At 42.2% G+C, this 24,937-nt stretch overlaps 1 protein-coding gene across 2 annotated transcripts; it reads right to left on the bottom strand.

The window, feature by feature from the left end:
- On the bottom strand, positions 1-23,740 carry Actr6 (actin related protein 6). 2 transcript variants are annotated; one of them, XM_028857182.2, is made up of 11 exons: positions 23,588-23,740; positions 19,109-19,226; positions 18,065-18,133; positions 15,828-15,951; positions 14,591-14,726; positions 14,425-14,481; positions 10,756-10,854; positions 10,580-10,658; positions 4,166-4,337; positions 3,408-3,546; positions 1-1,263 (listed from the first exon to the last, which is right to left on the bottom strand). In XM_028857182.2, the coding sequence occupies exons 1-11, from the start codon at positions 23,653-23,655 to the stop codon at positions 1,134-1,136; spliced, it is 1,191 nt and encodes a 396-aa protein (XP_028713015.1). In that variant the 5' UTR covers positions 23,656-23,740; the 3' UTR covers positions 1-1,133. The 2 variants fall into 2 exon arrangements, with proteins under 2 accessions (XP_028713015.1, XP_028713016.1); XM_028857183.2 differs by lacking the exons at positions 19,109-19,226; positions 23,588-23,740 and having other exon boundaries at positions 18,052-18,135.
- Positions 23,741-24,937: the final 1,197 nt, after the last annotated feature.

The raw sequence follows: 24,937 nt of genomic DNA, 5'->3' as shown, positions 1-24,937 counted from the left end.
TACATATTTAATATAGGTCTTTCCAACTTTATTAAGTACAAATAAGAACAACAAACTTTAAATAAAATACTTAGAGGTCACTGCAGCTACAAACCCAGATTGTGAAGATATCCATCTGCTGGAAAAACAGACCCTCCCAATGCAGGAAAGGAGAACTAGGTTTGATCTGTATGTAAAAGTTTATGGTTTCTGCATCTCGGCTGTGGCACAAGTCATTGACTGAGGACATTTTTTACCTGCTTTCCAGTCTCTGAGTGTGGCAGCAGGGAGGTAGGTGCTGCTGCCTTTACACCCAGAATATTATCGGGAAGGTGAAACTTTATGATAAACTTCCTGACAGGATTCACAAAGAAGGGGCAGCACAGGTGGCCCGTTGTCAGGGTCGGCTGACTTTCAACGATGTGGCCATCAATTTCTCCAAGGAGGAATGGGAATGCCCGCACACTTCTCAGAGGGATTTGGACAGAGAGGTCATGTTAGAGAACTACAGCAACCTGGTTTCTGAAGGCCTTTCTAGTCACCTGTCTTGAACAAAACAAAGAACCCGGACGGTGAACACAGAGGAAGCAGAAGGCACAGAACCAGATTTCTCAGGTGCTCCAGAAAGGTAAGTGTGTAAAGATGCTTCCCTTCAAATCTAATCCCCAGGACCAGACAGTGGAAAGAGGCTTCTGAAAAGTACCATCTAATCATATGCATACCACACACACACAGACAATATTAAAAACAACAACTTAGTTCTAAGAGCAGAATCTTATCGGTCTGCAAACACTTCAGCCAATCGCAGTCAAAACTACTTTACAAAGGATCTTCTAGGCAAAACTGGCTGGTGAGATATTTAAATCTGTGTTTCAAGGATGAAGAATTAAACATTTACTCTTCACTGTCTCACGACAAACAATCTATTCTCAGACAGTGTAAGCATTGGTAGAGTAGTCTACTGAAATGTGGGCTGAATTACGCTTTACTGTAATACAATAATAACCTACCTAAGACACCTGTGAACATCAGCCATGACTCAGAATATATACATAAGTTGAAGACTTTATCTTATGATGAAAAGTAACACAGTCCATAACCGCCCTTAAAAGGAACTTTGAAATTAACCTAAGACTTTCATTCAGAAATGTTTCTTAAATATCAAATTTCTCTTCGCAGACACTGTGTCCATTTTCTTCATAATCTTCTCTTGTAACCACCATGTCTTCAAAGTCGTCATTTTCAGATATCAATTTTCCACCTTCCCAGGAGTAAGTAATAGGGCTGAAATAGAGATGACATAAATGAATGCAGCAGCCAACTGACTGCAGAAAAATGTCGATGGCAAACTAAAGCCGGCAAGTTCTGCTCAGCTCAGTGGCATCTCATTTCCGGTGTCGAGATGAGCTCTTCCTCAGTGGTACAGAGCGGTGGATTGCTTCCCCCGTGACCCCTCACTTTTGTGAAAACCCCAGTACATAAACAAAAGCTGGAGATGAGTAAGGGGGAAAATGTTCCAACTCTGGACCTAAAGCGAAGATGTGTTAACCTAATGATTCTCACAGCAGCCACGGGACAGCTACCCGCTGTAAAGCAGGGAACAAAAGGCGCCAAGCTCACCCTGCAGCTGTGCCGTGTGGACCTAGCAACTGTCTCAGCTCCATGCTTCCTCCTCCCCAGCTGAGGTCAGAGCAGGTGGAGAGAACGGCCTTTACCTCCTGCATTTGCAGATTTTGTTAGCAGGGTTATTTTTGTCTTTATGTGTGCCTGCGTTTTTCTTCTGAAAGGAAAGATGTGCAATCACGATTCACTGAACCAAAGAACAAGTGCTAGCTGTGCCAATCCCTTGGATTCAGATGTGTGTGTGTGCAGGACAAAAACCCAGGGTTAACAAGTATGTGAATGTTACTGCTGACCAAAAGTTACTCCAGCATTTAACAATTCTGTAATCCTTTTACCCAATAGCTACCAATGCAAGTTTTATACAGGTGGTGCATATCTGTAATCCCAGCACTCGGGAGCATGGGCATAATGATTGCCAGTTTAGGGTCTGTTGGGAGTATATAACAAGCAATACTGGGTCTCAAAAAACAAAACCAAAGGAAACTAAAAAGCGATGTAGATGAGGGCCTTCTATGAACTACCATTGGCTTTGAAAAATACTTTAGTGTTTAAAAAAAAACAACTTTCAATTTAATTAGACTAGGATCTTATCTTTGACTCTGCCACTAACACTAGGCAAGCTTTGAGTTAGCCATGGCATGGTGGTGCATGCTTTTATTCTTAGAACCAGGAGGCAGAGGCAGAGGCAAGAGTAATCCCTATGCATTCGAGGCCATCCTGGTCTACCGAGTGAGTCCCAGGCCAGTCAGTGAGATGATCTCCGACAAAGAAACAAACAACTATTGTTGGGCAGGTGAGGTAGCTGGCTCACTAGTTAAGTTCTTGCTACCTCATCCCTGGAACTAGGTAGAAGGAAAAACCCAGCTCCTTAGAGCCGTCCTGTGTCCTCCACACACATGCTGTAACACACCCCGACCCCCCCCCCCCAACACATACACAACACACACATAACAATCAAAGAAAAGCCCTTCTGATTCAGATAACAGAACTGGGCTTTACTCTGGCCACTGACTCAGGGGCTCACAAGGTCTTCTCTCCCCAATGTCCAACGCAAAGCTCTGAGTGGGATGTATTGAAGCCCCTTCCCACAGCTCTACAGTCTACCTTATCTGCTCACGTTGAAAGGATACTACCTGCCCTTTTTCATAAAAAGTAATAGACATTAAAAGAGATTTCCTTGAGTTTTTTTGTTTGTTTTGCTTTTTTTTTTTAAACAGTCTCACATAGACCAGGCTAGCTTCAAAACTGCTAAGTAGCTGAGCTTGGCATTGAATTCCTGCTTTTCCTGTTTCTAAGTTTCCAAAGGTGGGATTACAGGCAAGGACCACCATACCTGTCTTTACAACAATTTTTAATGAAAAATAAAATCTAGTCAACTCTAAAAGTTCACTGAAAACATTTAGAACTTAAAAACATTCAAAAAGATAAGAATTGATATAGCTTATCTTAATAATTCAATTCTTAAACTTCTATTCTTGATAGAACTCGTCACAAGATGTTATGGCTAAGATAAATCTGGTGGTAATTCAGCTTCTTTGCCTATAAAAACCCTTGGAACTAGGACTCACACGTATGGAAAGAGCTCATGTCACTGAGGACCTATCGTGTGTCCAATGTTGTGACTGGCACTTTACATGTCATCTCTTGAAACTCACTTAAGAATTAACTTTCATTTTTGAGAGAAAGAAACAAGGATCCACTGGGGATGGATCGGCCAGGATCCACGCAGCGGCAAGCTTTAAGCTCACATCTTCCACAGCCACCTTCCCGCGGCGGGCTTTGCTTTCTTCTACACCGCCACTTACTTTTCAGGGAGCACGACAGAAACATCATAATCTGTTGGCGTCAGACAGCGGACTTCCGAGTAAACCCGATCTCTGAATCCCGGGAAAAGTGAATTTCCTCCCGTCAAGACAATGTTCTTAAAGAAGTGCGGCTGCATTTCTTTAAAGGAGAAAAAGGAAAACAGTGTTAGAAAACCGACTTGTCGGCCGGCTGGTGATGGCGGCGGCGCACGCCTTTAATCCCAGTACTCGGGAGGCAGAGGCAGGCGGATCTCTGTGAGTTCAAGGCCAGCCTGGTCTACGGGGTGAGTTCCAGTACAGCTAGGGCTAGACAGAGAAACCCTGCCTTGAAAAACCAAAAAACCTTTTACATTTCAATTCTATGTAAATTTGGGTTAAAACTTTCAGTGGAGCCTTGCAGGGCCTGTCTAGAATTTTAACATTCAGAATCCTGAAGCAGGGAGGTCATGAGTTCTAGGCCAGTCTGAGCTACATAAGATAAATGTGCCTCAAAAATAAAAAAAAACAGCAGACCTTTCTAAAATGAACAGAACAATTTCTAACACTTAAGGAAAGATATGTTCATGCTTAGACCATAATTATTTCTGCAACATAGACCCAGAAGCAATCAACCAAGAATCAATTAAGTGCATTGTAGGGTCTGGAACTTTCGGCTGACAGTACAGGTGTCACTGCTGGAAACTACTTAGCAACAGTACTATGACCGCGACTTTTCACAGCTACTCCTCCTCACCGTTTTGCTCTCATCGTTAGCGTACCTTCGGGTAGGTTCTGAATGGAATAGACAATCGCCTCTGGGATCCCCATCTCCTGGATGCCGATGTCGGAAGGGTTGAAGAGGATCTCGGGAACAGCAAACCTCTCGTTGGCAAGACGAAGGATCTGTTCCCCAGACTTATACTTCCCGCTCAGCACCATCTCTTCTCTCGGCTGAGAGCAAAGGAAGACAAGGAGTCCGAGCTACATACAGTACTTTGTTCACGTGACAGATAATAGTTAGAAATATGTAATGGTAGTGAAGTAACCATGTTCTTATAAGATGTCTCAAGATTCCCAAAAGTTAGAAAAATGTTTTCTTTCCTGTTGTCATAGCATACAAATAAAAATTAGCTCAAGAGGCAGAGACGAAAGGATCTCTGAGTTCGAGGCTAGCCTGGGCTACATAATGAGTTCCAGGACGGCTGGGGCGAGGGTGGGGGGGAGCTGTCTCAAAAAAAAAAAAAAAAAAAAGGCTACTGTGGCCATCCCACCCTGCAGCCAATCTACCAGCTTTACTCCGTATGTTTTTAAAAGAAAGGAAAGGAGAACACAGAAAAGGAAACCATAGTTGATCTGTAACAGTGCAGTGATTCTGTTGCTAAATAAAGACCATGCAGCAACAGCATCTACCCTCCTGTGTTCCTGCCCCGTGGCTGCCCGTGCTCCCGCAGATGGTTCTAGACAGATAGACACAGACACACAGACACACAGACACACACACAGGTAGCACTAAGTAACTGGGTGGGCTTAAAAAAAAAAAAAAAACATGCTTTGTTGGGAAGGAAAAGGATAGGGAAGAATAGGAGAGGAAAGAAAGGTGAGATTCGAAAATACATTATATGCATGTATGAAATTCTCAAATAGGAACAAATCAATCGATTTCCAAAAAGTTAGGCAAAGATATTCTTTTTTTTCTCTTTTTTTAATGGATTAAGCCTGTGTGTGACAGCCATAAGCAAAGATATTCTTTTTAATCACTGAAATGCCCCCTATAATGCCAACTTGTCTATACAGCAGACACAAACTTTACATGAACTAGGTCCATTCTCTTTCCGTTCTGCTAGCCTACCCACTCGGTGAGCTGTGATCCCGAAGGGGCTAGAAAAGACTCTCCTCCTGTAACGTCCATGTCATAAAGTGTCAGTCCTGTTCAGCCCGAGAGTCGTCCTTTCTCTAGATTCCGCTACAGTCATTCACTTCGTCCAGCTGACAGATCCGGTTTCCACCACAATAGAACATTACATAAGTACACACATACCCAAAAGACGTGCCAATTTACGGATTACTAATAAGGAATATATGTGTGTGTGTGTGTGTGTGTGTGTGTGTGTGTGTGTATGTATGTATATATATATACATGTTTTAACAAAAATGTTTGTATTTATTTACATATATATGTAAAATTTACATTTACATATACAAAATTGTTTCCTTACTACATATGTGGACCTTCCCAACCTATAATGTTCATGACATAGCTACTACCTAGTCTATGGTAGCTATTCAATAAATTTCTGGACAATGACAGGCAAAATACATGCCATTAACTGCATTAGACATTTTATGTGCATTATTCCACAAGTTTCACATAACACTATGACAGGCACATTGTCATTTCACTCATAATTAGGCTCAGGAAGGTCATGTGACTTGGTCACAGTCTATCATACTAGCCCCAAACATACCAGAAATATTCCTTTACACCATAACCTGGATATGAATGATTCAGCTTACATTTGGGAACACTCTGCTCATAACGAATTTTAAACAAAACTTTCCAGATAATTACACAACATTCCCACGAAAACAAGGAAACTAGAAATATAAACCACTTCTAACCCAATTACATAATTGTTGTAGCAACAGTATCATTCTCCATGGAATGATCATTTGTCTTAGGCAGAATGGGAAATATTCTTTATAAATTCACAAATGAACTTAGAACTAACGGTAAGCCTGGTATGGGGTACACACCTGTAATCCCAGCACTTGGGAGGCTCAAGCAGGAGGGCTGGGCAAGTCTGAGGCCAGTCTACGCTACAGTACGAGACCTTGTTCAAAGCAAACACACACACACACACACACACGGAGACAGGCACACATGCATGCACGCACATGCTGACATTAGATTCAGTTTAAGGATAACTCATTTTGTCAATACTAGAAAACTCCCTGAGACCAACGCAGACTGGAGGACATGAAAGGTTTCTAGCCTGTTTAAAGCCCTGATTTCGGGAGGATGAGGCCGGCTGACCAAACAGCTAACTGGGAAAAGAGCCAGCACACAGTGTCCTCGCTGAATGTCGGCACTAATGCTGTCAGTCATTTAATATTTAATCTGGAAGGACAAGTAGTTTCTGCTTAAGAGTACAATTCCAAAACTTTTTCTAGACACAGACAAATAAAGAGATTTCTAAGGCTGCGGGGAGCTGGTTAGGAAAACCCACAATTTACTGAATGGCCCTCATACATTTATTTCTAGTACCACTAAAGAGACCATCAGTTTGTGTCATAATGGTTCTGCAGAAAGTGGTAATCACTAAGTTAAAGGAATATTCTCAATTTAGGTTTGACAATTTATACTTTAGCAGGCATCCTCTTTCTGAGAAGAGATAAAATTAGAAGTTCTGTTGTTTGTCACTGACCTTACATTATTGACCTTATCATGTCTATATGTTGTTATTGTCCCTTCTACCAGCAAGAGAAAATCAAAGCCTCGGGTTTCCCAAGCTTTCTTGACTAATGTCCCCAGTTCAAATGACCAATATCCTAAGTGTGGTGGTCTAAATAGGAACAGCCCCCACAAGCTCATCGATTTGAATGCTTTGTTACCAGAGAGCGGCACTATTGGGAGGCGTGGCCTTGTTGGAGGAAGTGTGTCACTGGAGGTGCATTAGGAGGTTTCAAATACTCAAGTCAGGCTCAGCGTCTCTCTCTTCCCGCTGTCTGCTGACCCAGGTGTAGAACCCTCAGCTCCTCTCCAGCATGTCTGCCCGCGTGGCACCATGCTTCCCGTCAAGGTAATGGACCGAACCTCTCAACTGTAAACCTCAATGAAATGTTTCCTTTATGAGAGGTGCCGTGGTCATGGTGTCTCTTCCCAGCAACAGAAACCCTAACGAAGACACTAAGTCTGAAGGCTCACAAACATTTTTCTTATTTCATGCAAGTGTTTTTCTAATTTCATATTTTTTTCCTAGCAGGAAACAACAAAATAAAGTACTAAAGAAACTAAAATTTTATAATTAAACTTACTATATATCCAATAACTTTCACATAAATGACTAAACATGATTGTATATAAGTTTTAACATTAATCAGTAAAGAGTAAATCATTCTTTTTAAAAAATATGCTTATTCTGCCTGGCGGTGGTGGTGCATACCTTTAATCCCAGCACTCGGGAGGCAGAGCTAGGCGGATCTCTGTGAGTTGAGGCCAGCCTGGGCTACAGAGTGAGTTCCAGGACAGGCACCAAAACTACAGAGAAACCCTGTCTTGAAAAATCAATGTGTGTGTGTGTGTGTGTGTGTGTGTGTGTTCTAATAGCTCATCTAGCAAGAGCCCAATTCAACTAACTTTATGTTCTCATCTGGTAAAGTATACATTACATATGAAAATCACTAACAATTAGTGTGGGAGCCTAGGAAGCCATGTGTGTAAAAAGCAGATGAAGCCCTTTGTACTGTGGACATGGCACAGCCATGTCAAGGATCAGCCTCAACACATAGGAACTGGCAAAGCCTTCCCCATATGGTAAGGGTTGAAATGGCAAAGCCTTCCCCATATGGTAAGGGTTGAAATGGCAAAGCCTTCCTTCCCCATGTGGTCAGGGTTGAAATGGCAAAGCCTTCCTTCCCCATGTGGTCAGGGTTGAAATGGCAAAGCCTTCCTTCCCCATGTGGTCAGGGTTGAAATGGCAAAGCCTTCCTTCCTCTGATCCAAGCAGGAGTGATTCCTAACAATTGACCAGTGTGTGCAAAAACTAGCAACTACAGCTCCCTGCACTCCGAAGTTTACAGCCAGAGACTGCTGTGACAGACACCTCCCCGCTGTGCTGAACAAACATACTGAGGTTCCAGATTGCTGTGGCGGTCAACGCCACTCCACAGTGTACACAGCCCAACCTACCCCAGCCAGATTCCCGTACATCCTTCACTCCCTGGCCACCGCGACTCAGGTCATGGCACCGAGCCACACAGCTCACAGTGAAGAAGTCCATAGCTTCTTCGTTAAAGTTAAAGAAGTGCAAGCTCTAACTAGACTTTGGTCACAGGTCACAGGTCAACCTTCACAGCACTTACCCCCACCCCCCTGCAAAGCGACAAGTAAACTACTGTGCAACTGTGAGCAGCCTCAAGAGTGCAGGTCCAGCAAGCAGGTGCTGGCCAAGGAAGAGACTGGCGGAGCCAAGATGATTCTCATAATCTAATGGAGGTCACTCACAGCGCGGGAGAAAAGTTCCTAAAAAGAGAAAGATTCCTAGTTGACTGTCCATTATCCAGAAAAAAAAAAAAAAAAAATGAAGTTTTCTGACGTAGGAACTAAGAACTAGTAAGAAGAGAAAACCAGACAGATTTTAATGTTTATTTACCTTTTTAATTATGTGTATAAGTATGTTGGGGGACTATGCACATGGGTGCAGGTGTTTAAGGAGACTAGAGTTACAGGGTGGCTGTGAGCCACCTGACATGGGTGCTAGGAACCGAACTCGGGTGCTCTGAAGAGTAGTACATGCTTTTAACAACTGAGCCATCTCTCCAGCCCCAGCCATACAGATTTTTAATGCCCTCATGACTCCAGGGATCTGTCAGGTTATGCAGTCCCCATCTCTGCGGAAACAGACAACCTTACCACGTGTCTCATGCTCTCCCAGCATCTCTTTAATCACTAGATTATAATTACATACAAAAATGTGTAAAATTAGATAATGTGTAAAAATTAGACATAAAAATGATCAAGTGTGTCTAATGAGACAGCTCCACAGTCTAAATGTTTGGGACAATTTTCCTTCCTGCAATTTAATCTGTATTTCACCTCTGTAATACGGAAAGAGAAATTTCAGACATGCTAAGTACAAATACTCACATAAAAAACAAATACCCATTAAGTAGCTTGATGCAACTTTACAAATAAATTATTCCTTTTAAAATATGATGTTTATCATTCACACAGTCTTTTGAAACTGTAAAACCAGGTTAGTGTTATATTCTATATAGACTGCAGGTATGCATATCTTTCTATAGACTGCTTATTAAACATTACATTTTTGGGTGAATCAATGCTAAACATGTAGTTCTACTTTTGTTTTCATTACTATTTATTACAAAAATATACTAAAAATTGTCTTCCTTATAGTAGATAGTTAGGCTGTTGCCAATTTCCCACTATTCTAAATGAACACTATCATGACTCCTTACGCTTCTTAGTAGAAATTTTTAACTTCTCAAGAGTCTCTATCAAGCTATTAACTAGAAGGTCAGACTTCACGGTCAGCAAACACAGACCAGTCTTTTCCTGAGCTGATCAAAGACAAGGGGAAATTATCTTGATATTCAAGATAAACTGCTGCTTAACACTAGGAATGTGCAATGGAGTTTGCCCTAAACAACAATCTGATTCTACTGGAACAAACATAAGTAAATTCAGTCTTAGCTCATCCACAGTAATCATTTTCACAACAGGAAAATAACCAATTTTTAACCGGATTTAAAAGTATTTTTGTTGTTGTTTTTAAAGACAGGGTTTCTCTGTGTAGCTTTGGTGCCTGTCCTGGAATTCACTCTGTAGCCCAGGCTGGCCTCGAACTCAGAGATCTGCCTGCCTCTGCCTCCCAAGTGCTGGGACTAAAGGTGTGTGCCACCACCACTAGGCTTCAAATAATTCTTAAACAATATTATTTAATATAATACAGACAATGGCCTGTTTTCTCTAAAATTTATCACGTATGTTATCATTTGACTGGTTTCTTTTCCTAAGTAAATTCAGCGAGAAACTCATTAAATTTATGCACTTGTGTCTAAAGACTGCCTACAAAGGACTGCCTGAAAGACGGCAGTCACTGTAAGACCCTGTCAATCCAGCTAGATGTGAAATGCTTTGCAAATCTGGCTGAGGTCGTCACTTGAAAAGATATTATGGAGGATTTTGTTGTTTATAATTACCTTACAGAGGCTGGAGAGATAAAGCTTAGCAGTTGAGAGAACTGGCTTCTCTTCTAGAGGACCCAGGTTCAATTCCCAGCACCTATCTACACAGTGCCTCACAACTGTCTATAACTCCAATGCCAGGCCGTCTGACCACCTCTTCTGGCCTCTAAGGGCACTGGACAAGCATGCTACACAGACATATATGCAGCAAAATACCCATATGCAGCAAATAAAAATATAAAACAAAAAATAAATTTAAAAATTACCTTACAAAAGCCCTTTTTAATTGTACTGAAGTCAGGTAAAACATAGTCAATCATCACTGTATTATCTTCTCCTTTTAGCCTGAAAAAAACGAAATGAGATTTATAAGAATTTGTAGTTGTTCATATCACCTGAAAATCAACTTCCCACACAGCAGATTACATTACATTATACATACTTTGCGATATCCATGTCTCTGTAGAAATCCTGAGACACATAGCATACATCTTCTTTCACTTGATTAATCACGTGGGTTTCATCCATAACATGCAGCTGCCTAACAGAGACAAAAATATCTATGTGAGGGCTGGCGAGGTGTTTCAACATATCATGACACTTGCCCTTGAGCTTGAGGAGATGAGTTCGATCCCTGGGACCTACAAGCTGGAGGAGAGAATCGACTCCCACAGGTTGTCCTCTGACCTTCATGCAGGCATGCACATGCATATATACCATGCATCCCCCCAAACAAACGTAGTTTATAAATAAAATTTGAAATGAGATGCAATTGAACCTAACTTTAAAGTACCACTTAAATTTCTCTTAAAGATTCTTAATGCATATGTGTATTTTGCTTGCATGTATGTCTATAAACTTGTGTGCAGTGCTCAGAGGCCAGAGAAGGGAACTGGAACTAGAGTTATAAACAGTTGTTAGTCTACAAGTGGGTGCTGGGAACCAAACCAGGGTCCTCTGGAAGAGCAGCCGGTGCTCTTAACCACTGAACCATCTCTCCAGCACCAAACTTATTTTTCTAGGGCTAGTGAGTGGGTGGTTTTTTTTTTTTTTTTTTGGTTTTTCGAGACAGGGTTTCTCTGTGTAGCTTTGCACCTTTCCTGGATCTCGCTCTGTAGACCAGGCTGGCCTCGAACTCAGAGATCCGCCTGGCTCTGCCTCCTGAGTGCTGGGATTAAAGGCGTGCGCCACCACCGTCCGGCGTGAGTGGGTTTTTAAGAAACATTAAAATACTATGGTTTTTTTTGTGTGTGTCTAGGTGTCCAAACATTTGTACACTGTTGTCCAGGTTGGTACATGTCCTCGTTAGGGTTTCTGCTGCTGCTATGAAACACCATGACCAGAAAGCAAGTTGGGGAGGAAAGGGTTTGGCATTGCTGTTCATCACTGAAGGAAGTCAGGACAGGATCCTGGAGGCAGAAGCTGACACAGAGGCCATGAAGGAGTGCTGCTTACAGGTTTGCTTAGCCCACCTTCTTATAGAACCCAGGACTAACCAGCTCAGGGACGGTACCACCTACCATGGCCTATGCCCTCCCCCATTGATCACTAAATGAGAAAATGCCTTACAGCTGGATTTTATAGAGGCATTTCCCCAACTGAGGCTCCCTTCTCTGGTGACTCTAGCTTACGTCAAGTTGACACACAAAACCAGCCAGTACAGCACAGAACTATGTGGCCCAGGCTGGCTCTGAACTCATGGAAATCATCCTGCCTCAGACTTTTGAGTGCTAGTGTTACAGGTATAGACTATCACGCCCAGTTTGAAATATTAAATTCTTGAATGTGTAAAACAAATCTTAACCTTACAGAACATTTTCGCTTTATCATATTTCATCTGTACAGTGTTCTTTAAAGAGCAAGTGTTAGTTCAGTCATGTAGAAGGGAAGAACGCCTTCCCTAACACTGTCTTTTCTGATCATGAAGTATGAGTCAGCACACAGTACACAGAATATAGACCATCTGAGTAAATCATACAATACAGAAAACGGGCATTTTTTAATGAGTCATTTCCTTTGAATATTTCTCTTCACATATAGACTTTATTATAGTCACATGTTTATTTTATATTTCCAATTAAATATTATCCCACAAACATTTTCCTGCTATTATTTTTTGTTATCAGACAGGGTCTTAATGGGTAGACCCTGGCTATCCTAAAACTCGCTGTGTAGACCAGGCTGGCCTCAAACTCAGAGTTCTACCTGCCCCTGACTCCTGAGTCATGCGCCACCATGCCCAGCTACATTAGTCTGCTGCCACTGGCTGAAAGCTGTAGAGCTCAGCCACCATGGAGCCAACCTCTGGGAAGTGAAGACATAAGGAACCTCATAAGGAACCTCCCAGACTAACTTGATTATCTTCCATAGTTTGTTATACTAACTTAAAGCTGACCAACACAATGTAGTGCATTTGTTCAATTTGTTTCTAAGACATATGGCTAGCTCAGTCCTTTGTATTTCTAAAGCTTTGACTATATATGAGGTTTAAAGCTTTTCTAGACTTAAAAGCCATCCAAATCTATCCTGAGGACCACTGAGGTGGCTCAGTGAGAGCATAAAGGTACTTGACACAAACCCCACAGCTGAGATCAATTTGAGATCACACATAACAGGAGAGAAGTGACTCCACAGAGCTGTACACACACGTACATGTACGTACGTGTACACACACACACACACACACACACACACACACACACACACACACACACACTAAACTAAAAACAAAACATCTATCCTGAGAGTGGTTACTAGAGCCTGGCAAGGGTATGGAGGAGGTGGAGCAAAGAGAAGACAACGGATGTGGTGGCTAGGGGGAGGAACTTCTAATGCTCTGGAACAACAGGACAACTATGGTTCAAAATACTTCAATTTTTCAAAATGGTCAGTAAAGATTTTTAAAATTCCCAACCCAATTAGGTGATACCCTAATTATCCTGATCTGTATATAGAGATAGATAATGATATATGTCACATATATGTATCAATACACAGTGCTCACTGATTATAACTATATGAATTTTTAAAATGTAACAACATACATACCTTGAAAATCTCACATTTATTCTGGTTTATTTATTATGTGTGTGTAAAGCAGACACGCTGTACAGGTGTGTCGTGGCATGGGTGTCGGAGGGCAGCTCTGTGAAGCCAGCTGTCTCCTTCCATCACTTGGTCTTGAGGATCAAACTCAGGTTCTCAGGCTTGCGGGCACACACCTTTTCCTCCCACGCCATCTTACCTTGCCAGGCCGAGACACAGTTCAAAAGAACCGTACCCTGTTCTTCTGCTCAGCGACTTCACTCTCACACAGATGTGCTCACTTTTACAGTTGATTGCGTCATGCTCGTGATTTGCATACATTACTGTACGCTTTGTTCAATTATTTTAAGTTGTTCACAGGAAAATGCACACTTTGTTACTTGTGCTTCAGATGTTTTCCTGTCTGTGTTTATTTTTAAATTAAGTCTTTCGTGGAGGATGGAGTTGAGACAGGGTCTCACTACGTAGCCCAGGGATAGCCAATGAACTCACTGTGCTGCCCAGACTAATACTGAACTCTTGACCTCCCAAATGCTGGGATTATAGGAACGTGCCACAGTGCCCACCCATTATCTTAAATCCTCATTGGCCTTAACCTTTTCTCCCTTTCCAGTTTGCTTCTCACCGACTGGGGAAGGGAATTAAACAACACAACATTCTGAAGTCAAGCCCAGCTGACTTGGCTCAATGGTACATAACATTTGCATAATATTGTGAATGCTGTCCAGGAGTTTTGAAATTTAGACTTACACTTTAAGCAAGGGAAGACAGGTTTAACCACAGCAAAAGGAACACATCGATGCTATAAACTTGGTAATTAAGAAAAAGCATAGCAGCCAGGCGGTGGTGGCGTACACCTTTAATCTGCACTCGGGAGGCAGAGGCAGGTGGATCTCTGTGAGTTTGAGGATAGCCTGGTCTACGAGTTTCAGGACAGCCACGACTACACAGAGACCCTCTGTCTTAAAAGCCCCCATCCCCTCAAAAAAAAAAAAAGGAAAAAGAAAATCAACCTCTAGTTGGGCATGGTGGTGCCATCCTCCCCAAGTTCAAAGCCAACAATTACCTGTAGGATATGATCTCTTTTAGATGGTTCGTTAAGAGTTTTCCACCCACGTTTATCCTAAAAGGAGAGAATTCAACTTTGATTCAGTTATCACGCGGTTCACCCTAATAATTAACAAGAAATTGACATAAGATGGTAAATAAAATGAAAATTACTCATAGCTCACCGAATAATTGCTTCCTTTTTCTTTTTACTGCGACAGTAAGGAACGATGTGTGTGAAGGAGTAACCACTGTCTACAATGATGCAGCATAACTCAGAAGGGTTATCTCGGAAGTACCTGTGTGCACTGAGAGCACCAGCTGTTAAAAGGGTGATGAGGGAAAAAATGGACACGTTAACACGTATTATTTTAACACAGAAGGAGGAAAGCAGCAAACTCAGGCAGACACAATCACAAAAAGCTGCCTTTAAGTCAAGCACGATGGCACACGCTCTTAATCCCAGCACACAGGAAGCGGAGTTCCAGGGCAGCAAGGGCTATATAGAGAGACCTCATTTCAAAACAAACAAAACATACAACAAAACCACACAAACAAAAAAAGCCTTCAACTTTTAATAAAATTGTTAACTCATAATAGTATTGATAACTCTCTTTTTAGATTTTATGTATTATGTATGTATGCATATATGAACGTATTTAGGTTTTTTGAGGCAGGGTTTCTCTGTGTAGCCCTGGCTGTTCTGGAACTTGCTCTGTAGAGCCCCTGCCTCTGCCTCCCCAGTGCTGGGATCAAAGTTGTGTTCCACCACAGCCGGCTTGGATTGTCTTTCTAATTTTGTGTATGTGTCTGTGTGTGTCTGTGTGTGAGTGCAGGTGTCTGCAGAGGCCTAAGCACTGGAGTTGTGAGTGGTGGGAGCTGCCTAACACAGGTCCTGGGAAGCAAAGTTGGGTCCCCGGTAAGAGCAGTGGGCACTCAACCACTGCGCCTTCTCTCTAGTCCCTTCATAACTGTCTTAACATCTCAATGTTTAACTTTTAAAAGTCACACTTACATGGCAAACAGAAAAAGGAAAGAATATGACCTGTCGTCACTGCTGGCTTTGTTGGGGAGGAGGGAAACGAGACAGAACTAACTCTACAGGTTAGGTGGACCCGGAACTCACAGCTTAGCCTCTTTTACTTTATGGTGGTAGACTATCACTCAGTTGCTTAGGTTGGCCTCGAACTCAGTCTAATCCAGGCCAACTGTGAATTCTCAGTCCTCCTGCCCCACCCTCCCAAATGGCCAGAATTATAGGCCTGTGCACAAGGCCAATCTAAAGTTCTATGCTTAAAATAAAAATTCTGTTTTATTTCCTTCAGACCTAAAAACTGCCCCCTACTACTCAGAATCTTACGTTTCTTTACCCCATTCATAACCATACTCATAAATTAATTTCAATAAAACTTTTTAACTTACCATTTACTCTTAATACTGCTTGGAACTGATATTCTTCAAATAGAATTTCATTCATTGATTCTTGAATCGAAGTGAAGTTAAAATATGGTTCTGTTATAATAATATTAGTATCTAAAAAATCAACCTATGGGAGAAAAAAGATCCCAAAAGTTTTATTATCTATATGGATAATCATCAAATTTGTTTTGTATGTGTTATATGTATGTATGTGTGTGAATATATAACAAAATTATCTAATCCTCATAATAATAATACTGACTATAATACTTATTTAATATACAAACCAAGTCATAGAAAAACTGAATATGTTACCCAGGTTCATATAGCCACTTATGGCCATAGCTAATACTTCAACTCAGAAGAGTCTAGTCTTATCTCAATAAAATAGAAACAGAGGACTGCCAAAGTGTCAAATTGTTAAAAGACAAAAGTAAGGACTGATGTAACCCAAACAGGGGAGCCACTGTTACTGTGTTATTCATAGAAAAAAAGGCAAGAAGTTTCCAGAGACCTTTCTGCAGAAAACTCAACAGGACTGAACTTGAACTCAACTTGAACCCTGGCGACTCAAAGTTCCAGTTCTAGACCTAGGACACCACCTCCCCAGTGCCTCTGTTCTTATGACAGTGTCTACAAGCTGATCCAGGGTCCTTTTCTTCAGTGCTAGCCTGAGTGATGGAGACGATGGTGCAGCTTCCTGGCAACTGGACGTCTTAGTTGGATTTTTCCCTTGGGCTTTTTGTCCTTTCAACACCCTATTCTTGAGGTAGATTAAAGCTTGGGCATCCTCTCAGCTGGTCTATAGTTATTGTTAAAAACATAAAATCAGGGCTGGAGAGATGGCTCAGCAGTTGAGCACTGCGTGCTCTTCCAGAGAACTCAGGTCCAAATCCCAGCCAGGGGACGTGATGCCCTCTTTATCCTCTGTGGGTGCAACATGCCTGTGGTGCATAGAAAAATATGCAGGTAAAACAGCCCTACACACAAGGTAAAATAGATCACTTAAAAGGAAAGAATCAGGACACTCTCAGGGACTGGAGAGACGGAGCAGTGGTTAAGAGCTCTTGCTGCTCTTCCAGAGGATCGGAGTTCAGTTCTCAGCATCATGGATCACAACCATCTTTAACTCTAGCTCCAAAGGATCCAACACCTTCCATGGCCTCTGTAGGCACCTGCACACACGTGGCATATGCACACACAGATACACACACACACACACACACACACACACACACACACACACACACACAAAACATCTTTAAAAAAAAACCAAAGTTCTTATAACTGCCATATATTCAGATGTATAAGCAAACATCATCTTGTGAAACAAAAGAGTACGGTGTATGTCTGATATAGTGGAAATATCAGGCTGAGGAGTCAGCTGAGTGCTGGAGAAGTCACCTAGCACACAAATGTAGCTGGAGTTTTCTCCAGTCCTGCCTGGCCCACGTTAGGACAAATCTCTCTCACTCACTAGTCCTGCAGCCGCTCAGTCCCAACCAAGTAAACACACAGAGACTTATATTGCTTACAAACTGTATGGCCGTGGCAGGCTCCTTGTTATCTAATTCTTATATCTTAAATTAACCCATTTCTATAAACCTATACCTTGCCACATGGCTCATGGCTTACCAGTATCTTACATGTTGGTACTCATGGCGGTGGCTGGCAGTGTCTCCTGACTCAGCCTTCCTGTTCCCAGAATTCTCCTCTCTCCTTGTCCTGCCTATACTTCCTGCCTGGCTATTAGCCAATCAGTGTTTTATTTATTAACCAATCAGAGCAACACATTCACATCATAGAGAACACCCCACAGCACACAAATGTCATAGGTTTGATTCCCCAGCTAGAGAAAGGAGAGTAAAAACAAGAATCAAAATTTACTATTGACCTTTTCACAGATTATCTGCACTCCATTTAGGCTTCAACGTGGAGGTTTTAGTTATCCACATTTTCTAAATAGTTAGAAGACCACACTAGGTGTGATGGTGTATGCCTTTAATACCAGCACTCAGGAGGCAGAGTTTGAGGCTAGTCAGTTCTACACAGTAAGTTCCAGTCCAGCCAGGGCTACACAGGAAGACCCTGCCTCCAAAATTAAATAAATAAAATCTAGGAAAATCTATATCCAAGTGCCTTAAATGTATACAATTAGAAGTTTATAAATATGGATTCTGATTTTTTCATTTGAATTAAGATACAGAAATAGACTTTTAATACATACTCTAGCTTGTTACCTGATACATCTCTTTTCCAAAAAGATAATCCCAAACTTGTCGCTGGACGTCCCAATTCACCAAGTAGCCCTAAAGTTAAAAATAAAACCAACAACAAAACTCTTTAGTTATCAGAAATATTTTAATAATTTTTAAACATAAGGTTAAGGGTGATGCTTCGGGAGTGGAGGAGCTTGCCTCACAAGCCTGGCAATCTGCATTCCTTCCCCACAACTGACAAAGACAAAAGAGAACTGACTCCAGAAGGTTGTCTTCTTCTGATCTCCACATGCAAGCCCTGGGATGGCATGACATCCTGCTAATATCACATGCTCCCCCACACAAACTTAAAAAAAAATCAGATTAAACTGTTCTAAATCCCTGAGCTCTAGCTCTGGATGGTCCTTTTCCTATCTAAGGCTGTACAACTGTCAATCAATAATAGAGGCGCTATTCGTCATTTAACATTCAAAAGCTTAGATGAACCATATCTAAGATGTCAATGGTTCAAATAGCACACCAATCTATAAGGCATGTATACAACCTGCTTTAATACAAATAAAATTCAGTATTCTAATGAGTAACTAAATCATGGTTGTTTTTCCTAAGACAATTCAAGCTCAATTTGTCATTTTAATTAGATCTTAATTAAAATTGAAACAAACTTTTGTAGCTATCTGAAAATATTTTCACTTGTACCCCGCAGCTCCAGCCCCAGGCTGACACCTGTGACCCTGCCAGCACCTGCCTTTCCTGCACGCACACACACACACACACACACACACACACACACACACACACACACACACACGATTAAAAATACCAAGTTTGATCCCCAGAACCTGCAGTGGCTCACACACTTTTAATCCTAGCATCCCTACTGGAGAGATGGGAGGGGGAAACAGGAGAGTCCCGAGGAAGCTCAGCTGGACTAGAGTACACAGCACAAAGACAGGAACAAGACCAGCTTCAACAAGGGAGACAGTGAGAACTCCGGAAAGCTGTACTCTGACCCCCCCCCCACACACACACACATATGCACACAATAAAACATAATTGCATTACCTTTTGAAAAGGAAGAATGTAAAAGAGTCCTGAAGGGTCTTTTATTTCATCAATCTGGTTAGCAGTAAAGGTTTTAAGACGAGCTGTTTTTGATCTGAACTGACAATTGGGAATAACCCTAGAAGCAAAGAAAGAATTATCTTCCAAATATTTAGTTTCTAAAAAGCACTAGCACTCAGTCATCACCCCTGTGTCAAAGGACTACTATATTCATAAACTAGTGTTTCTCATTGTCTCCAAGTAACTAAAACAACGCCTTTGGGTTGTTGTGTTTAAGGCACTGGGGTTCAATAGGTTCTGCACTGAACCCTTGTCTTTCTCAAAGGATCTTAAAGAACCCTTAGGGATGGGTGTGGTCTTGCTGTTGCATAGATAAGGGCCAAAGATGTGGACTGTTTTCTTTTTTACTTTTTATTTTAACTCACTTGGAGAATAAACAAAAACTTAATGAAAATTAAAGAATGGACTCCCTGCAGCAGGAAGAGAACTAAAAAAAAAAAAAAAGTCACTGGGCCAAATTTGTTTTTTTAAAGAAGTGGATTGAAGAATAATACAGAAGGATAGCATGGAAAATAAATATCAGATATTTTACTATTTTATAACTACAAGTTAGTACAGAGGCTGCCCTTACAAAGCACAATGACGATTCAAAAAGAGATGTTCCCTTAGCAAGACTGAAGCTTTTGGTCTCTGGCAGTCCATATTTCTAGCTGGATTTTTTTTTTCCAGCTTTAAAGTGAACATTCTTAATAAAGTTAAAATTTTGTTTCCAATAAGCTAGATTTTCAATCACCACCAGTATTCCACAGAGTACAAAATTAAGAACTACTTAAAATTGATTTGTTTGCTTTTATTTTCTGTGGGTTTTTTTTTTATGAGACAGGGTCTCACTACTGGAGCTCTCTCTATGATGCCTGGAACTTGATATGTAGACCAGGCCAGCCTCAAGCTGCCTCCCCAGTGCTGGGATTAAAGGCATGCACCACTGTGTCAGGCAGACACTACCTATAAAGATGGGTGCTGTTGTCCCCCCCCTTTTTTTTAATTGTTGCTGACTTTTAAGCAAGACAAATCACTGCCAGGATCATGCGTGTGTGCATACACTCATACACACATGCTCTAGAGATAATACCACAAAATGTTTGCGCCTACTTTCATTTACTATTTACTGTCAACATTCTTTTTTTCTGCCTGTTTAAATGTTCTTGGGAGGCATAATTTTAAGATCAGCATGGTGTTCTATTGCCTGTAATCCCAGATATTTGGGCACCTGGGGCAAGACCATCACTGGAGCCAGGAACTGGAAACTGGCCTGTACAACCCAGTGAGATACTGTCTCTCAGAAGAAACTGGTGTGGCTCAGTTGTAAAGTACCTAGGTTTGACCCGAATGCCACAAAGAATGCCAGCAACCAAAGAGACACTGCTCTGCCACCAACCTCAGGGTTGCATGCTAATAGACTTAGCCAATTTGCTATTCTTGACTAGTTAGCTTGCGGAATTCCCTTCATACACTTTATTTTGCTAACTGTACAGTGTCTATAAACAAAGCTTAACATTCCTGTACTTTTCTGCAGTATCTCTAAATAATTCCTTAAGTGCTAACAAAATGGCTATCAAAGAATATGAACAATGATACACACTGATGAACGTTTTCAGAGAAAGTCACAATTTATGTTCATATTCTTCTCAATTTCTTTGTTATTATATAGCAAGTAAAATAAAAACTATTACAATAACAGAAGAATGGATGAAAAAATGTGTTACATATACACAATGGAGTACTACTCAGCAGAGAAAAACAATGAAAGCATGAAATTTGCAGGCAAATGGATGGAACTAGAAAAAATCATCCTGAGTGAGGTAACCCAAACCGAGAAAGACAGTCATGGTATGCACTCACTCATAAGTGGATTCTAGATATAAAATAAAGAACAATCAGACCACAACCCATAGAACCATGGAGGCTATATATATAGCATGGAGGTCCCTAGGACGACTGTGGCTTATAATAAATTTCAGTTTTACTCAATTATTGAAAACAAATAGCCAAACAAATGGAAACACATGAACTATGAACCAAAGGCTGAGGGGGCCCCCAGCTGGATCAGGCCCTCTGAATAGGTGAGACAGTTGATTGGCTTGATCAGTTTGGGAGGCAACTAGGCAGTGGGACCAAGTCCTGTGCTCATTGCATGAGTTGGCTGTTTGAAACCTGGAGCTTATGCAGGGACACTTGGCTCAGTCTGGGAGGAAGGGACTGGACCTGCCTGGACTGAGTCTACCAGGTTGATCGCAGTCCTCAGGGGAGGCTTTGCCCTGGAGGAGGTGGGAATGGGGGGTGGGCTGGGGGTAAGCGGAGGGCGTGGGAGGGGGAAGAACAGGGGAACCCGTGGCTGATATGTAGAACTGAATGGTATTGTAAAATAAAAGGAAAAAAATAAACCTTTAAATGTGTAAAGGGCCATTACAGGGTGAAGACTAGAAGAAAAAAAAACAAAACAAAAAACTATTACAATGAAGTTGGACAAGACAAGCCAACAGAAAGAAGAACCCAAGAGAAGGCACAAGAATCAGAGACCAACTCATTCCCACACTCAGAAATCCCTTAGAAACACTAAACTGGAAGCCATAATATAAGCACCCAGGACCTGGTGCAGACCCAGGGCAGACCTGTGCATGCTGCCTTGGCCTCTGTGAGTTCATCTGAGTTATGCTCATGTTGATTTAGAGGGCCATGTTTTCTCGGTGTTCTTCATCCCCTCTGGCTCTTACACCCCTTCTACCTCCTCTTCTGTGGGATTTTCCAAGCTCCAAGAAGAGGGATTTGATGGACACATCCCATTTAGGGCTGAGTGTTCCAAGGCCTCTCACTCTGCATAATGTCTGGCTGTGGGTCTTGATTTCTACCTTTAACAAGATATCAGGTAGCCAAGAGTGGTAGGTCATGACTATAATTCCAGCACTCAGAAGGCTGAGACAGGATTGTCATGAGTTTGAGACCAGCCTAGACTACACAATGAATTCCAAGGAAGCCCAGGCCACTGTGTGAGACCCTGTCTCAATGAAGAAATACAAGGGGGAGGAGGCTGTAGTTCAGTGGTACAGCACTTGCCTCAAGTTTGCTAGGCCCTTGATTCATTCTCCTTGATTCATTCATCATCACATTTAAAACAAAACAACAAAAAAAATCCCTTTCTATGTGCTATTCGCATGCATCTGTCTGTTTCCTTATTTATGTGTATGGGTATTTTCCTGGATGTGGGATCTCCAAGGGCTGGCTTTGCAGACAACTGTTAGCTTCCACATAGGTGCTGGAATTGAACCTAGGGCCTCTAGAAGAGCAGAAAGAGCCCTTAACCATTGAGCCATCTCTCCAGCCCCATGTATCTGGTTCTCACTGGGAAAACAAATGCAACAACAACAACAACAACAACAACAAAAAAAAAAAAAAAAAAACTTACATAGAGCCTTATTTTAATAAAAGTCTTCCATCAGCACTGAAGCTGTAAGAATTCAGTCAAACAGACTGGGCTAAGTATTACAATGCTTGCTCACCATACAAGGGTCCAATACCTAGTGTTAAAAAAAAAAAAAAAAAAAAAAAGAGCGGGCGATGGTGTCGCGCGCCTTTAATCCCAGGCAGAGGCCAGCCTGGTCTACAGAGTGAGTTCCAGGACAGCCAAGACTGTTTCACAGAGAAACTCTATCTCGAAAATTTAAAAAAAAAAAAAATTCAGTCAAATGCCCACTTAGGCCTGAAGTGGTGACCCTCAGCTGTAATCCTAGCGCTCAGGCGTGGGCAGGAGGATCTGAAGCTTAAGGTAACCTGGATTACACCTGGTGCTAGTGCTACCGGGCAGCTGGGGGTGTGGCTCTGTGGTCGGGTCCCTACCTATGCAAGGTCCTGGGTTTGAGCTCTAGCACCGAGAAAAGCCTATTATGTATTCAAACATACACTTTATGAAACACATCTGAAGATGCCACTATAGTGTTCCTGGTTCTACCAACCAAGTCATTCAGGTTGGCTGCCCAACGCCTTCAAATTCCCTGGATTCTAAAGGTGTTGAACGTTTTACCATTTTGGCGGTTGGGGAGCATTGAACCTTTTTGGGGGACCCGATGAAAACCTGTAATTGCATTTCTCCAAAAGGCAAGCATGCCCAAAACGTTGGCCAACTACTTCTGAAAATCTCATGAACTTTTGTCTTTGGTTCCCTCAGTCAACCTCGAGAAACCGATTTCCTGTTATCAAACGGAACATACATTCCACTTCCGGGACCCCGCAGCCCTAACCAAAAATCAAAATCACTTTTTCAGCGCCCAGCAGCAAAGCCCCCAAGCCCAGCGGCATGCATGCATGCATGCAGACTGAGCATCCCTGGACGCGGGCGGGAGCCGCGCGAGGGCGTCTGCGCATCACTCAGAGTCGGAGAGCACAGCCTGCGAGTGAATCCCTATGGGAACGACGAACACTTACGAGACGCTGTCATGGCTGTAACCGATTTTGGCGTTGTAGGCTCCGTTATCCAGCACTAGGGTCGTCATTTCGGGACCCGCCACCCCGCAGCCGAGAGGCTTTCACCCGCTTGGGTCCCCTCTGCGCGGGCTTCTTCCGGTATTCTATGGTTGGGTGGGGGCGGAGCCGTAGCGTAAGCTTCCGGGTTACTCTGGCAACGGAGTACGCCGGAAGTCAGGCAGCGGAGCCGCCTTCCCTGTCCGCGGGCATCCAGTTTTCAAACTCATCTTTTTTAGGGAGCAGCGACATTCAGTAGTAGAGACTACTAAGTACTTTTTCTCCCTTTTCCTATTTATCTTTATTGCGCACACTGGCGAATGAAAGCTTTTTGTCACCTCTGTGGTGGACTGTGTGTGTGTGTGTGCCTGTGTGTGCTTGCGCGCGCGCGCGCGTGTGTGTGTGTGTGTGTGTGTGTGTGTGTGTGTGTGTGTGTGTGTTCAATTAGAATTGTCCAGACACGCCTGTTCTTGAACTGTTCTTGAAGAATAGAGCAAAAAACCATACGCAGTGTGGAACTGGATATGAGGTCTCTCCAGGCTGACCTTCATTTCTTGGCACTTGTCATCAGGTTGTAAGATTTGGTCACAATAAATTATGTATTTATCTGCCTTGTTTTTGTTTTTTTTCGTTTGGTTTTGGTTTTGGTTTTTTAAACTCACATTCGCACCTCCCAACTAACCCTCAGCCTCCTTGCTCTTCAGGACTTAGTTTATGTATCCTCTCCACAAAGGACTCCCTGACATCTGGCATGCTCCCTCTCTGTTCTGATTCCTGGAATTAGATGTCCTTCCTGCATGTTTCTATAAAACGGAAGGCTTGTGTTTCATAATGTTAAGAAAAGAGGCCAGCCTGGGCTACCAAGTGAGCTCCAGGAAAGGCGCAAAACTACACAGAGAAACCCTGTCTCGAACCCCCCCCCCCCCAAAAAAAAAAAAGAGATTTTGGAGCCCGGCATGGTGGCACATGCTTCTAATCCCAGCACTTGGGAGGCAGAGGCAGGTGGATCTCTGGGAGTTCAAAACCAGCTTGGTCTACAGAGTGAGTTCCAGGACAGCCAGAGACGCATAACAGAAGGACCCTGTCTCAAAAACGGAAAAAAAAAAATGGATTGTAATCTAAACTCCGATACAAAATGTCTGAATACTTTTGAGTAAAGACTGATAAAAAGGGATGCACAACCGCTGCACAAGAGGAAGCTGTTCCAGTTTATTTGCACATCTTAACTAGTCTTTACAGGAGATACACAGCCAAGAGTGTAGCCTCTAAATTCAAGCTGTGACTATGACATTAAATGTTTAAACAACTTAATCA

The sequence above is a fragment of the Peromyscus leucopus genome, chromosome 18 (genome assembly GCF_004664715.2).
Source record: "Peromyscus leucopus breed LL Stock chromosome 18, UCI_PerLeu_2.1, whole genome shotgun sequence".
Taxonomy (NCBI): Eukaryota; Metazoa; Chordata; class Mammalia; order Rodentia; family Cricetidae; genus Peromyscus; species Peromyscus leucopus.
This window is presented reverse-complemented; position numbering and strand designations above follow the sequence as displayed.

Bases quoted from the DNA above. Each gene is read 5' to 3' on its own strand.
- Actr6 (XM_028857182.2), bottom strand. From the start codon at position 23,655: ATGACGACCCTAGTGCTGGATAACGGAGCCTACAACGCCAAAATCGGT. The intron at 14,727-15,827 runs GTAAGTTAAAAA...CCCTTTTAACAG, and splicing joins AGCAGTATTAAGAGTAAATG to CTGGTGCTCTCAGTGCACAC. The intron at 1,264-3,407 runs GTAAGTGGCGGT...TCTCTATTTCAG, and splicing joins TCTGTCGTGCTCCCTGAAAA to CCCTATTACTTACTCCTGGG.